This window comes from Lepidochelys kempii, chromosome 5 (genome assembly GCF_965140265.1).
Source record: "Lepidochelys kempii isolate rLepKem1 chromosome 5, rLepKem1.hap2, whole genome shotgun sequence".
Lineage (NCBI taxonomy): Eukaryota > Metazoa > Chordata > Testudines > Cheloniidae > Lepidochelys > Lepidochelys kempii.
Window position 1 is genome coordinate 88,641,647 of NC_133260.1, and position 15,406 is coordinate 88,657,052.

The 15,406-nt window shown below is 41.5% G+C and overlaps 1 protein-coding gene across 1 annotated transcript in view; it reads right to left on the reverse strand.

Moving 5' to 3' along the window:
* The window catches only part of LRRC2 (leucine rich repeat containing 2), a 284,223-nt gene that overhangs the window by 22,031 nt on the left and 246,786 nt on the right, over nt 1-15,406 (reverse strand). Inside the window, exon 9 of the mRNA XM_073344941.1 lies at nt 10,923-11,059. Coding sequence (XP_073201042.1) covers nt 10,923-11,059 — 137 coding nt within the window. The remainder of the gene's footprint in view (nt 1-10,922; nt 11,060-15,406) is intronic.

A 15,406-nucleotide genomic window follows, 5' to 3' on the forward strand; every position in this document is an offset into this window, starting at 1 on the left:
TGCCCTCTACTCTTAAATGTAGAGCCAGATTTTCAAAAGTGTTCAGCTTCTACAATCAAGCTCAAATATTTGAAACGTGCAACTGTCATTTGGGAACCTAAAAGAAATAGCCAGATTTTCAGAAGAGTCTGCCGTATCCAGTAGTTCCCATTGTTTTCATCCTCAGAAGTTGGCATCTCAATGGCATTGCAATACTTTTGAAAATCTTTCCACTTAATTTAGGTGTCTGACTGGGAGCCACTGGGTGCTGAGCTCTTTTGAAAATCTGATCCTTGATAAAATATATATTTTTTTCTATTACAGTAGCACATAAAGGCCCTCAACTGAGATCCAGGTCCCATTGTGCTAAGTGCTATACAAATAGAGTAAGAGTCTCTTCATAAAACCCAGGTTTCCTGATTCTCAATCCTATGACACATCTGTTCAGACCACTCTGCTTCCCAATTTATTTTTAACAGTCCTGTTCAACTTTCAAGATTTGTTTTGGTAATGTAGTATGATCATTGGGAAACATTAAGATTATTTGTTTTCTGAGAACCTCGTTTTTTTAAATTGTACTGTAGCTCCTGGACTCCATCTGTTCTTCACTGCAACAGTAGGTCTTTCAATCAAGTGCCTGTACATTTTTTCATTGCCTCTAGCCATCTTTTCAGAGACCATTTTGTATTATGTAATATTCTGAGGTCTTGGTGCCAGCTTCTGAGGATGAAAATCTTTCAACTATATTAAAAGTAATTTCAGGGAATAAGACTTTCTTTAACCCTTTTCCTGCCCCAAGAGAGATCTCCAGAAATAAACAACAACTGCAACAAAAGCACAACTGGTGGAACAGGGGCTAAGACACACACCTGACCCTCCAAATATCTAACTACTAATTCATTCTAGTAAAAACATTGCAACATAGGATTAGCAATATCAGATTAGTCCAACAGACTATCTCTAGCAGTGGCCAATATCTGATATGTCAGAGAAAGGGAAAAAAAACAATAAAACAAAAATATCAAACATCAATTTTGCAAAACTTTACATGCTGACCAAAATCTTTCTTTATCCCTGAAGTTATCTGCTTGTACCCTGAAGAATGAGATTTAATTAACCTTATCATAGCCTGCATAACTATAAATGATATTGTTCATAAAATTTTCCAGGGCTTTCTAGTATTCAGCCACAATAACTGGCTCAATGGCATGATGCAGCAATGAATTTCACAGGTTGCCTATCGGCTGTATGAAGAAGCATTTCTTTACATTTGTTCTAAATTTACCAGCCATCAATTTCATAATATAAGATTCATTGTCCTTTCCATGTCACTTCTGATATATTACAGGGCCCAGCTCTGTGAGGTACTGGGTGTCTTCTGCTAGGTTCTGAGAGGAAAGGAAAAGATATAATGATTGAGGGGAACATAAAGAGGGACAGGGAGAATGAAGCTGGCCACAGAGAGACAATGAGGGAGTGAGGCAGAAGGAGGTTGGAGCAAACAACCAATACATACATGGAAAAGAAAAGTTCACAACATGCACGTAATCAGACATAGACAGAAGCCTTCACTTTTAGCAAACAATGCCTCCTTGGATTCATTTGGGGGCCCAGAATCACCCACAGTTGTAAAACTCTTGCATAGTGTGTGGACACTTGATAATTGTCCTGTTCTATTCATTCCCTTTGACACATCTGGCATTACTGGGCTAGATGGACCATTGGTCTGACCCAGTATGAACATTCTTATGTTCTTATGACGAACCTCTTCAACAACAGGAACAGTAACCACTCTGTGTCTTCAGTCTACTTCCGCCAAGCCACTAGCATCACTTTTATTATATGTAAGCTCTGCGTCAGCCAACTTGTTCACCTTTAAGTCCCAAACTTTGCCTGACACTGAAAAAGTACAGATACAGCATCATCCAGGTAAAATGGAAAAATAATATGGAGCTGTGCGTCACGATCTGGGGCATGGGCAGTCAGGCCTGGAGGTCAGATCAGTGGCAGTCAGAGGCTGGGAGCCTTTCATTACCACTGGCAGAGGGCACATCAAACCATAACTCACATCAAGCCTGACATACTTATTGCCTTAACACACTGTTGACATAATCTGTATCTAAAAGGTGTCATGTAAGATGTTATATTTAGTGAGGTGTCAGATGATTTAGTTGGGGTTGGTCCTGCTTGAACAGGGGGTTAGACTGGATGACCTCCTGAGGCCTCTTCCAACCCTCATCTTCTATGATTCTATGATATGCAAACTGATAACACATTGGTCATGAATATTACTGTGTGATGTAGGTACTGGCGGTGTATAAAGAACTTTAGATCTGTGTTGAAAATACGTTCTTAAAAGGTGTTCAGCAAGCCATGTATAAGACCAACCAATCCAAGATAAAGATCATTGTTTCCTCTGTTTTCCAGTGTCTCCAATGTAAACAGACAGGTAATATCTCAGGAGGACAATGAAAAGTACATCTACGTGTAAGTTAAACTAAGCCATCAAGCTTAAGAGGGGGAAGACCGCTTAATGATCATGACAGGGGATGGAGCCTGCACTCCCAGGAAGCTTTCTGGCTCTTGAAACAGAGACAATAGACTTTGGGAATTATAAGCAAAGTCCAAAAAAAAAAAAGCCTTTTTATCATCTATCACCTGGGTGACAAAGGGGAAGCAGCGCCCCTTGAGCTCATGAAAAGTAGATCTTCTTGGCCTGAAAACCAAGAGTAGCTGGAACTCACTATAGGTGAGAAACCCGCTTAGACAAAGATTGTAACTTGCTGAAGTTGTTTTAGTCACTAAAAAGTGTGTTTTGTTTTGTTTCACTGTAGCCATATCTGGTTATTGTCATTCAAATTTCGGTTCTTTGTTAATAAACATTCTTGTTTTATTACAAAATCATCTCAGTGCTGTGTATTAAACTGAAGGATGAAATCCTCAGCTAAACTAACAGGCTGGTGTCAGCTCTGTCTCTTTGGAGGCAGCGAATGTAATAATTTCTGAGTATCCAGTGAGAGGGACTGGACACTGCAAGGGAGACGGTTTTGGACAGACTTGGGACTGGAAAGGCTGTTGCTGTCACTCTGCAAGGAGTAACCAGGCTGATGGAAGCCAGGGTGAAGACATTGTATTGTAAGCAGGCTGCTAGTGTCAGTGCTCAGAGCCAAAGCCACACAGCACAGAAGCACCTAGGGTTCCAGGGCAGGCAATGACAGAACCCCTTAATGGTCTAGGTGAAACCCCAAAGCATCACAGAGGCCACAAACAGAGCCAAAGTTCAAAGCCACTGCCAGCGATAAGGAGTCAGAGCTGGAGCAAGGCAGCAGGGCTGGAGCTGGTCAAAAATAAGGCAGGAGCGGGACCGGGAACAAGGCAGGCACAGAAGAGGTTATAGCTGCAGGCGTTAAGCATTATGTTTCCAGCAGCCTGCCACCACTACTGCTAAGCTTAAATGCACACCTGATGGCTCCTTCCAGCCAACAGGGTAGGCCAGCAAATCAGGCAATTCTGCCACAGCCCAACTAGCCTCATTAACTGGGCATACCCAGCAGGCCCCAGGCTCAGGTGACAGAATTTAAGCCCATAGTGCACCATCTGCAGCCACTAACACTTTGCACCTGACTGATAGCGCTGCATCCCATCTTCCTGTCCACCCTCACAAGAGACTGTTGAGGATATACAAAAATTCATGGTTAACAATATTAAATGTTGCTGACAGCTATAAAAATGTAACTTGCAATCATGTAACTAGCCTGTAATTAGCTGATAACTGAGATGAATGTACTCAGTAATTAATTTAATACATTCCTATTTAATATTTGGTTATGCCCAGAGACTCCAGTCATGATCAGGAACCAGTTATGCTATCCTTCCCACTTTCACTCTATGGGCCATTGTGGAGAAGTGACTTGCTTTTTCCTGGACCCTCTTCACCCCCTTGAGGTGCTGTACATCCCCAGGGAAAGAAAGAGACAGAGAATGCAGTCCCTGTGTTCTCTTTATGCAGGCCATGCAAACGAGGGAAAGTTCTGCATTCCCTCTCCCATCACTGTACACCTATTTATGGACTCGGCAGAATCTGGCTCTGATTTTCTAGCTTGCGTGAATAGGTAACATTTGAGGGTAGGATTTTCACAAACACTCAGAGCTGGTCTAACTTTTCCTCCTGCTGAATTGTTCATTTTTTACTTATGATCCAATACTTCACTCCTTACTAAGGCAAAACTCCTGTAACAAGTTTAATTTTTTACTTTAAAAGACAGCAAGGTTGGGCCAATTCAGAACACTTTTGAAAACCCTGCCCCTCATTTACAGAGAACAAAACCTTTTTAAAATTAAATCCAAATTTTTCTAATGAATTAGTGACATTCTAATGTTCACATAATTCTCTTTTGCTCAGTTTTTGGTAGCATTTGGTCACTACTAGTAATTCTTTGTTTATACAAAGTTTTTTGGTGCCATTTAAACTCTGCTTGTAGAAGCAGATGCTACTTTTGTTTAAAATTCAAGTGAAAGGTAAAGGTCACTGGTATCACAATACAAAGGTATACAGGGATCAGTTCTCTAACAAGGCAGAGATATTATTGGCAAACGATTTGCTCTGGTAGAGAATGCCATGTCTTTGAAGTGATGTTATATTAATTATAAGATTTTTGAATCACATGGTCAAGAACTACATCAATTGACACAGACATTCCTTTGTCTTACTACATAATCCTGTTTCCTAACGCATTTTCATGTCCTTCTTTAGTCTCTTGTCTTTTAAAAACATTTATAAGAACTCATGCAGTGCTAATGCCTTTGTGTATCTCCTCCCATACCTAACACTTTTGCACCCATCCCCTTTCAATTTTCAACACACTCCTGCTAATGTCTGGTATTATATCTTATGCCGCTTTCACAAAGCAGCTGTTCTTTGCCTTGGATTGACAGCATTTTGGCAAATGCTATGATAGTGTGAAACTTGGCGTGAGCGTTAGGTGGATTTGCCATACAAAAAAAGCTTTTAATCTTCGCAGGCGAGCATGTGCATTGATTGAACAACCAAAGCAAAATAAAATTCTCTCAAACAGAAAGTCAGCAAGGCTAAGCAACTGTACCTTTCTTAAACTGCAAAACATACACAGTGAAATGCTTGTCCCATTGCAACAGATTTCAGTAGAAGCTGGATTTCACGCACAGTAGGCCTTTTGCCACTGACTTGCTACCTCCTCATTGAAGGAATAGCCAATGCACACAGTTTTGTGGTTCTGAACCTGTACATGGACAAACCAAACTCAAATGATTTGGGCACTAATAAAGTTCATTTTTTACTTATGATCCAATACTTCACTCCTTACTCAGGCAAAACTCCTGTAACAAGGTAAAGGTCTTGCATCTTGTAAATGGTGAACAGGCTAGTAACATGGCTGCACAAGGAGAAATATAACAGGAAGGTGAAGTTCAGAGGAAAGGTGAGCCTTTTCCCTTTCTGACTGATTAAAGTAAGGAGGCCTCTGGGAACTATTGACCAGTGTTTCCAGTTTATTTGAACACATCTGTGCAGCAATAATGCAAAACAAGATTACCACCTGTTACACTGAGATTATGGCATGTCAAAAAGAAAACATGATCTCCCAGCCCTCTGAACTTTGGAGGCCGGATATTAAGTAATAAAATTAAAATACATATGCATGCACATGAAAACACAGATGTGCACACACACACGCTCACTCTGCAGAAGTGTTACACCTTATGTTAAAAATAAACAAACCACACTATGATTCCTTATGCTGCTTAGAGCTAAATTTACTAATTTTGATTAATTTATTCAAGGTGCTCAAGATATTATGTATACACACACATACTTTTCACTCCCTCTCAAGATATTTTAGGATGCTCTTCTCTGACAAAATATTCATATGCTGGAGCAGGAGCAGATTCTCTACCCCATTTCACTCTCTCTGCATTGTTCAGGCTGCACAAAGGGACATCTAAGTGACTGCTGGGATCCCCCATAACAGCAGCATACATTATTCACTGCATAAGAAGTTCAGAAAACCATGCTGCACCCTCGGTTATCATTTTTAAATTTGATTTTCTTGAACCGAAAATCCAAAGTAGCTGCTTAAAACTCTTCTTAAATATTTTCTATCAGAGATGGACTGAGTGAATTAAAATCAATAAAATAAGTAATACGAATGCCTCTAAAGGCAAGGGAGTTTGAACTGACTAGAGATCGGGCCCTTCCACATAGTGCAGGTATCACTATGAAATACCAGCACAAAAAGAGTGCTTAGGAAGAGCTGTTCCAGCATTGGAAATGGTGACTGTGTGATGCAGTAACATAATAGTTGAAAGCATTGCCTTCTGAAAGCAGTACACTTAGGATTGAAGTCAGATCAGTTTTTATACATACACAAATATATGAATGCACACTATGGCATGTATTTAATTTACTCTTATCTATAATTCTTAGGAAAACAAATTAATTGCACAATGTGTAACAACATATCAACAGCATCTAGACTCAATAGTTAGTTAGACTAATACTTCATGTTTCTTGGTCTTAATTCTTCTCTCTCACACATTTTACTCCATAGTCGTCAGTAGAGTTACTCCTGATTGACAGTGGTGTCAGTGAGAGAAGAATTATGTCTATATAATGCATTCCTTCTTAGAGTGTCAGAGTACATTGTGATTATTAATTAATTTATCTTTATAATCCCCCTGCTATGTAGGTGAGTATTATAATTCCCATTTCACATATGAGGAAACTGAGGCAAAAACAACTTTAGTGACTTGTTCAAGGTAATACAAGGAATCTGTGATGGAATCTCAATCTCCAGACTTTCGGTTCTGTGTCTTAACCACAATGTATCATTGTTATCCCAGTAAAGAACACTATTATGAAATAATGCAGATAGCCAACTACGTAGGGAGTGCCTGTGACATGCAATCAAACATGCCGTAGCTTTTGGAAGAAGATTTTCTTTGCTTGTTTTAAAGGCATATGGGATAAATTATCCCTCCACCCTGCATTGTTTTCTGCCCAACTGTGTGTGTGTATAGCGCTGAGTTAAAATGACTTGAAATGTAGGGTCTGAAGTGCTGGGATTCCAAGTCATTGTCGCTCCAATCCCAGAGCTTGGGACATTAGGATTCAAGCTGTTTCCACTCAGTTGTATATGCACACAAAAAGTATGTCTAGACTAGAATAAAAACATTTTTAAAAAATTAGCATTGTAGTGTTAGCTTGGTTTCACCTGAACCAGATAAGACATATTAAAATATAACTTGTGCTGTCTACATGAGACCTTTAAAATATGTTCATTCAAATGTGTTAGCAAAATGTTGGGGGTGGGGGTGTTTATAAAGTAAATAAATAAATCTATCTTTCTCGTCCAGATATATTCAAATGTGAAGAAAGCATGATTTTAGGGCAAAGAAGCAATTGTCACAGCTCCATAGAAGACAATGAATCTATGATACTTTGTGAGGACTCTGTGCCCATTGTGGAGGATAGAGAAGGAGAGACAAACAGACAACAGAGACAAAGGCCACGATCCTACCAACTGTAACTCACACAAAGCAGTCCTTATTGACGCTGGTGCCAGGTCTATGCTACAAACTTCTGTCAGCAGAGCTACGTCAGTCAGGGGTGTGAAGAGGTGTAATCCCTGATTGACACAGGGTGCCAAGTTACAGAAGCCCCTAATGTAGATACAGCTATAGCAGGAAAGCTGTCCAGTACCAAGCTAGCTAGTTTCATTCATAGTGGCATCAGCACGCACACTAAAAGCGATTGGCCAGGATAGTATGCTGGTTTTCCTTTACTAGTAAAGCGCTACAAGCACAAGTTACCTGTGGGAAAAAAAGTATAAGCTCCTGTCATTAAGGTCTATACCATAATGCATCTGGAAAAGGGGGCAGAATTAAGTGTGCGTTAATTCTGGTATTTCCTAACTTTTGAGTTCTTGAGTTTGCAACCATAATGCTCTTTTAACATAGACTTTTGGGGAGATTTTTTTGGTATGGAATAATGATATAGAAGTCCAGAATGATATCAGTATTCACACTGCAGTTTAATTGACTTCAGTGAATCTCAGCTTCAAGCAGAGCTGTTCTGTGAAAAAAAGACTTAACTATATATGGTTTCTATGGTATATTATCCCATACACCGAACTAAATGTAATGTAAAAGACCTAAGTCATCATGTACTGTATTGTTAATGGTCCTTATCTTTAAAGGTGCTGCACATCTGTTAGCAGCTGGATCTTACACTGAAATAATGTGAGTTGCAGGTGCTCAGCACCTCTCAGTATTTGACACCATAAAAACTACAGAAAATTCCTGACATATAGAGTTATGTGTTGACTTCATATATAGCTGACTTGCAAATTCTGGGGCCTATGCACATCCTTTGTCATTGTGGATGAAATGTTAAAAACAGGAGCAACTGGTGCACCTGCAAAAATGCATGAACACATATTGCAGTCCCAGAACACAGTGGGTGTGCCCACAGATTGGACAGCTGGTTGTCAAATGGGTATTTGGTGGTGCAAATACATGATTTGTACATGGAATTCGCAGGTGTATCAGACTGAATGTGCACAATGCTTTTGCCACCTTTATGCAGAAAGTGGTAGCAGGTAATATATGACACACACAACTGAATTTTTCCCCTCTAATTCAGTTAGTTTGTAATATTTTCTTTCTGTGTCTGTTTAAAAATCCAGAATTCTCTCCTTATAAAATTCCTCAATAAATTGCTTTAAAAGCTCAAAAACTTCTATATATTCTACAGCTGTCATAAAAAATGGATAGAAAGAGAGTAGGGAGACTGATTACTCAAGATGTAATTCAGTCTCAGAGTTCTGATGATCTCATAAACTTTTTATGGTACTGTCAGAAACTCTTGACTGAATTACAGGCATGTTATCAATCTCCCTGAATCCATCATTATATATATTATCTGCTTCTCCCTGGCCATTATTCTATGTACAATACCAAGGTAAAATTAGACTTTGATCATTTCTGATGCGTTGAAGTTTGCCATTTTTCTCTCAAGCAAGTTTTATGGAGGAGAATGTTACCTGCTTTCTTCAAGTTGCACATTTCTGTAACCTTCCAAGGAAGATTTGTTAAGGATTTTGAAAGTCAAATAAAAGTTAAACTTTCCAAATGACAATCTATTAATAAAAAATATCTTTGGGGGTAATTTTTCTGTACACACACCTACACACACACCATACACAGTACCCTATAGCCTTAGTGGAGGTTGTGATGTTTCTCTTGTGAATCATTCATTTCATCTGATTGGTAATTTTCAGAAGTAAATATGTTAATTTCTTTCAGGTATTATAAACATTTCAAAATATCTCTTTCTCTTTCTCTCTCAGGTTCCAAACACAATTCAAGTTATTTCAATAGTTTTCATTCATGAAGAAGCAATTATTGCCAGTTATCATTATTGTGACCAGACAGCATGTGTGAAAAACTGAGACAGGAGTGGAGCGTAATAGGCACCTATATAAGACAAAGCCCCAGATATCGGGGCTGTCCCTATAAAAATTGGGGCATCTGGTCACCCTAGTTACCATCTCTTGCCCATCTAACAGTCAGATGTCAGAAACACATTACATTATCAAAGATAATGTTACTACTTTAAAAAACTGTGATTTAAAATTTAAAATTTTCCAGGCAAATAGCCTATTTATCTGTCTATCTGAATCAGACAGAAAGAACATTTAAATCCACGTATCCTATCCCCATGTAAATGCATTAACCACTCTCTCTGTCTCTCTGGTCCAATGAAAATTTATATATTTACATAAAGTGGAACAGTTTCAGTGGGAGACACTGAAAGCAACCATCTCAAAATAGTCTACAGCCTGGTGGTTAAAGCACTCAGCTGGGTTGCAGGAGAGATCTGAGTTCAAGTGTGAGCTCTAGAATGGGGATTCAAACTTAGATCCCCTATATCCCAGGCAGGTGCCCTAACTACTAGGATAAAGATTATAGAGACAGGCACACATGGGAATTGCTGGCTGGCCTGATACTATAACTTATGTCCATACGCAATGTTTGCTTGTGACGTGAGGTTGTGGGAAACAGGCTTGTGATTTGCTTCAGTTTCTCCACACTACACTACTGAACACCTACTGTCCACCCAAACATCTGACCTACAACAGAACCAAGAAGTTTTTAAAAATTCCAGGTTTAGAGAAGTGATGGTGACATTGGCAAAATGCAGAAAATTTCTAGATTAAAAATGAAATTAGCAACTTTGTTTAATTTCACCATAGATATTTTGGACCAAATTGCTGCCTTAAATAGCAAACACCTGTCGAGTGTGTATAGCAGTGGTTGACAACCAGGCATCCAACATAAAGGATGTACTGCTGTTGCAGAGCTGGGTGTCTCTCCATGGACTATCACAATGCAGTAAGTAGAGCATACTGATCCTCAGGAGTAATGTAAGTACCTACATTTCTGCCAACCAGTTTTTGCTGCTTATGGCAGCATACAGCATTATTGGCTTGGGACAGCACCATGTTCCTTTAACAAACCATCACCGTATAGACATGGGGTTGCAACTTGGGACATTACATGGATAAAGCTGTCAACACACACTTGTGTTTCATGGCAGGAAGCCTTCAGTCACCTTCCCTTAGCCACGAACAATACGCAAAATCCCTTTTGGCCCCTTTCCCTCCCTTATGCATTAGAGAAAATGTGAGCAGGATTTAGTCATTTGTCAAGTGACACTCAGACGCTTGGCCCTGCTCTGTTCTGTCTGTTCTAAGATATTTTCAATGACATTGCTACTAAAACTGTATTGTTGAAGTATGTGATGGTGTGTGAAATCAGTTTGTAAGAATCACTGTTTATGCTGCATGTGATGAAATACCTTACAGCCCAAATAAATCAGATACAAGAAATGCAGTTGGAGATCTTACTTCAAATGGGAGCTCTGTAAGTTCTAGATTTCCAGCCAAATCCAGTTTTTCCAGATTCTCACAGTTTCCCAATTCTGGAGGGATGCTCTTCAAATTGTTAAAACTCACATTGAGTTCTTTCAATTGTTTTAAACAACCTGTTAAAATAAAGAGCTAAAATCAGTAGGGCAGAAGCACAAAAGAATCAAAGGTCTATTCAGGTTAGCAAAGGAACAGCCATCCTATGTGCCAGTTAGTTACAAAAAAAAGTATTCAGACATAAATATTTTTCAAAACATCACTGAAGTCACTATGGGCTAGACCGTCAAGGTGTGGAATGCCCTCAACTCCAAATGAGTTCCATGGCAGTTGAAAGGACCCAGCAACTCACAAAAGGTCTAATCATGTTTCTAGTGGCATTAATGGCAAAACTCTCATTGACTTCAATAGAACTGGATCATGTGCAGAATTAGGCCCTCCGTTACTGCCGGAGGTGAAAGTAAGCTGGTACGGCATACTGGCTAGAGCTAGTGCACTGTACTGGGGCAGCCGGGCTTCCGCGGGGGCAATTTAAAGGGCCTGGGGCTCCCAGCAGTGGCTGGAGCCCAAGGTCCTTTAAATTGCCTCCAGAGCCCCGGCTGGACCTTTAAATAGCTGCTGGAGCCCCGCTGCCACTACCCCAGGGCTCCAGGGGCTATTTAAAGGACCGGGGTGCTAGAAGAAGGGGAGCCGCAGGCCCTTTAAATAGCCCCCGGAGCCCTGGGGTAGCGGGGGCTCCAGGGGCTATTTAAAGGGCTGGGGCTCCAGCTGCCTCTGCCACCACGGCCCTTTAAATAGCTGCTGGAGCCCTGCCACTTCCCCAGGGCTCTGGCGGCTAATTAAAGGACCAGGGCAGTAGAAGCAGGGGAGCCCCGGGTCCTTTAAATAGCCCCCAGAGCCCTGGGCTGCTGCTGCTACCCCGGTAGGGGACAGCAGGGAGGATGAAAAGGAGAAGGGGCCCCGGCGTACCGGTAAGTCACTCGACTTACTTTCACCCCCGGTTACTGCTAGAAAGGAATAAAGAGTTTGCCTTTTGGCTGGAGAGTGCTGTGACAATTGGCATGGCCTTTATCGTCATTGATTTCTCCTGCCACCAAACTTACTGGAGGACATCAAGAATTGCATCTGGCAAATATCAAGCATTATACACTCTTTTGTGTAATCTCGATGACTTTGATGCTCATATCTGATATGAAAGACAAGGAGAATGTAGTTATTACATTATTTGCTTTATTGAAAGCTATGGTCCTTGTCAGCTGGATCTTAGGCACTGATGATATCTTAGGGCAGCGTTTCTCAAAGTGGGGTCAAACTGGGGTCCCCGAGGGTACTCCAGAGGGTCCACGGGCCCCAGTGAGAAACTCCTCCCCCTCCCTCCCTCAACTCCTTTCCCTCCTAGCACACCAGGAAACAGGCTACCTACCTGCCCTGGTTCTGCTCCACTCCCGGAAGCAGACAGTACATCCCTGCAGCCATTGGGGGAAGGGGCAATGAGTCTCCACGCACTGCTGGGTGCAGGCTCTGGGAGGAAGTTTGGGTGCGGGGGTGGGGGGTGCGGGATATGAGCTCTGGGCTGAGGCAGGGCGGTTGGGTGCAGGAGGGGGTGAGGGGTGCAGGCCCTGGGTGGTGCTTACCTCGGGTGGCTCCCAAAAGTGACTGGCACATCCCTCTGGCAGCGGCTCCTAGACAGTGGGGTCAGTGGGTTCCTGGCCAATGGGAGCTGCGGGGACGGTGCTGGGGGTGGGGGCAGCATGTGGAGCCTCTTCCCCCCATCCCCACCCCCACCAGGGGCCACAGAGATGTGCCACCAGGTGGCTGCTTCAGAGAGTGGCGTGGGGCCACAGCATGCAGGCAGCCTGCCTGAGCCCTGCTGCACTGCCAGCCGGGAGCCACCTGCGGTAAGCGCTTCCCAGCCAGATCCTGCACCTCACACCCCCTCCTGCACCCCAACCCTCTGCCCCAGGTCAGAATACCCTCCTGCACCAAACTCCCTCCCAGAGCCTGTACCCCTCAACCTCTCCTGCACCCCAACACTCTACCCCAGCCTGGAGCCCCGTCCTGTACCCAAACTCCCTCCCAGAAATAAACTAATATAACAGCTGTTCTAAGGTAAGAAGTAGGCTATTTTGAATTAACTTAACTACATTCTACATGTTTTAAGGCTGAATGTAACCACAGAACGACTTTAAGTTAATTAAAAGACAAGTTTAGTACAGCATTAGTAGCCTCGATGCCACAATTGTGATCATTTTGTTTTAAATTAAGAAAAAGACTTGTATACAGGGGCCCACAAAATCTAATAGCCCCAGGCCACAGGAGAGTTAATCCGGCTCTGGTGCTAAGGAGCAGTGAGGGTGGAGGTGGAGGGTACTTATATGGGGGAACCTCTGCAAGGGGAGCCTCTACAAATTGCAGGGGAAGATAATATGCCTGCCTCCATGTCAGCCTGCCCTGATCTACATTCTCCCCAGCTACTGAGCCCCATATCCACAGTGAACCCTCCACGGGACAGGGTCTAGGATCGTTCTATGGAAGTAGAAGCCCCCACCGTTATTCTGTGGCATCTGAGGCAGATTCACTGAGCTAAGAGGCATGGCCTGGACTTTAGTTTTTATTTATGTTCTTTTACTCAGGCAAAACTCCCATTGCCTCGGTGAAGCTTTGCCTCACGAAGAACTGAGTAAGTATTTAAGCTCTATGCACATAAGAAATTATTGTTTTCCCTTTTTCCTCTTAAGTGTTTCAGTTAAACTGGCAAGAGAAGAATTAGCCTTTAGACTACAATAGACATAGATTTGGCAGTGTAGTACTATCACACAAGATTCATTTGGCTGGTGCAAGAGGATAATAGCAGTAGTTACGGTGTTAAATTGTTAATGTGTGAACCGCTTATTCTATTTAGAAGTGCATCAAAATATAATGTTAGCCTATCCAGTGTAACATGATTTAGAGAAATGAAGGTATTATTTGTACTATTTAGCCTATCTTGCATCAATTTATCACCTCATTATAAAAAAATAAATCATTGAGCTGTAGATGTGTGGAGGAAGAACACATCGAGTCCGATGGGAAAGATTTCTTTCAGCATGGACCCAATTAGTTCCTGGCTTTAAAACAGGAGTAACTCCCATTGAAGTGAATAGGAGTTGGAATCATTTAGACCAGAGGAGAATTTGGTCCCCGCCAGGAAATGTTTGCAAAAATTTCTCGCCATCCCTACTACCATTTCTGCTCCACTGGCGGGTGGAGTGTTAATGTACATCAGGCTTCTGAGGCCCATTGGTGTTTTAAGCCCTTTGTTGTCTAACCCTGCTCAGGGTAGATCTGCAGGATGCAGCATTACCACTGGTGAAGCTGAACTGGTGATAGCAACAGTGAGAAATCTTAACAAAATTGTCCTACTGGAACAGCCTGATTGAGCGGGATGAGGGGGACAAGCACTGCTGTATTTGTGTCTCCTTCCCTCTAAAACCAAACCTTATGTACCAGGCCTAGCCAGCCCTGAGACTGATCAGCCAGAAATGCAGCCCATTTATGTAGTCCTATAGGGATACTCCCCGTTTTTGGCTGCATGGAACTGATCAGGATTTGGCCCCACATGTGTCAATACTTCATTCAGATGGTGTTCAAGCATAAATTCACAATTAAAAAAAAACCACAATAATAAACTTGCGGTTGGTACAGCTTTGTGGTTGACTTCTCTTTATGAGGCTAGTGCACTGAGTTTTCCATTCCATAAAAAATATAAATTAGAGCATTAAACAGCTAACATCTTCTTGTATTTTCCAAGCAGAGGCAGTTAAAGCAGTAATGAAACCCATAGTTTCCCTGGCAATTTCATGTCTAAGAATATTTTATTTTTAATTAGAACCTGCTATGCCATCACAGCTGTTGCATGAGATACCATATATTCTCATTGCAATTTTTTAAACTCATTATTTAAAAAAATTAAACCCAGTAATTAAACTCTATAACTTTTAATTTTTAATATGCAAAGCAGCACAATAGTGATTGCCATGCCACTTGAAGATGTAGACAAGCCTGCATTAGAGCTTCTAAGGGGGTGGCTAAGAGAGTAAAAGTAGACAAAATTATAAAGTAGTTTTTAATCACCTAAGGACATTATTCTTCACCAATGTTCTTCCACCCCTATAATCCGACAGAAAACTGCAAAGCAGGTGTCTGCATTGGTCTGAAATAGTCAAGCCAAATTAGCTGGACACAAGAGCTTCTTTTGGTCCATTAAATGGTAAATTATCTCTTTTCCTCATCCTCTCTGGTACACCAGTGATTCCAGCCTCGTTTCATTTCAAGGAGTATAAACTCTATAGCTTACTGATGACAATTTAAATGTCAACATTGTTCATTATTTCACTGCTAATCAAAGTATCCCAGAAAAAGAGAGGGATTATGATTTCTTGAACAATCTACTTTGGCATCAGACTGTGGCATAACAAATAGGCAAC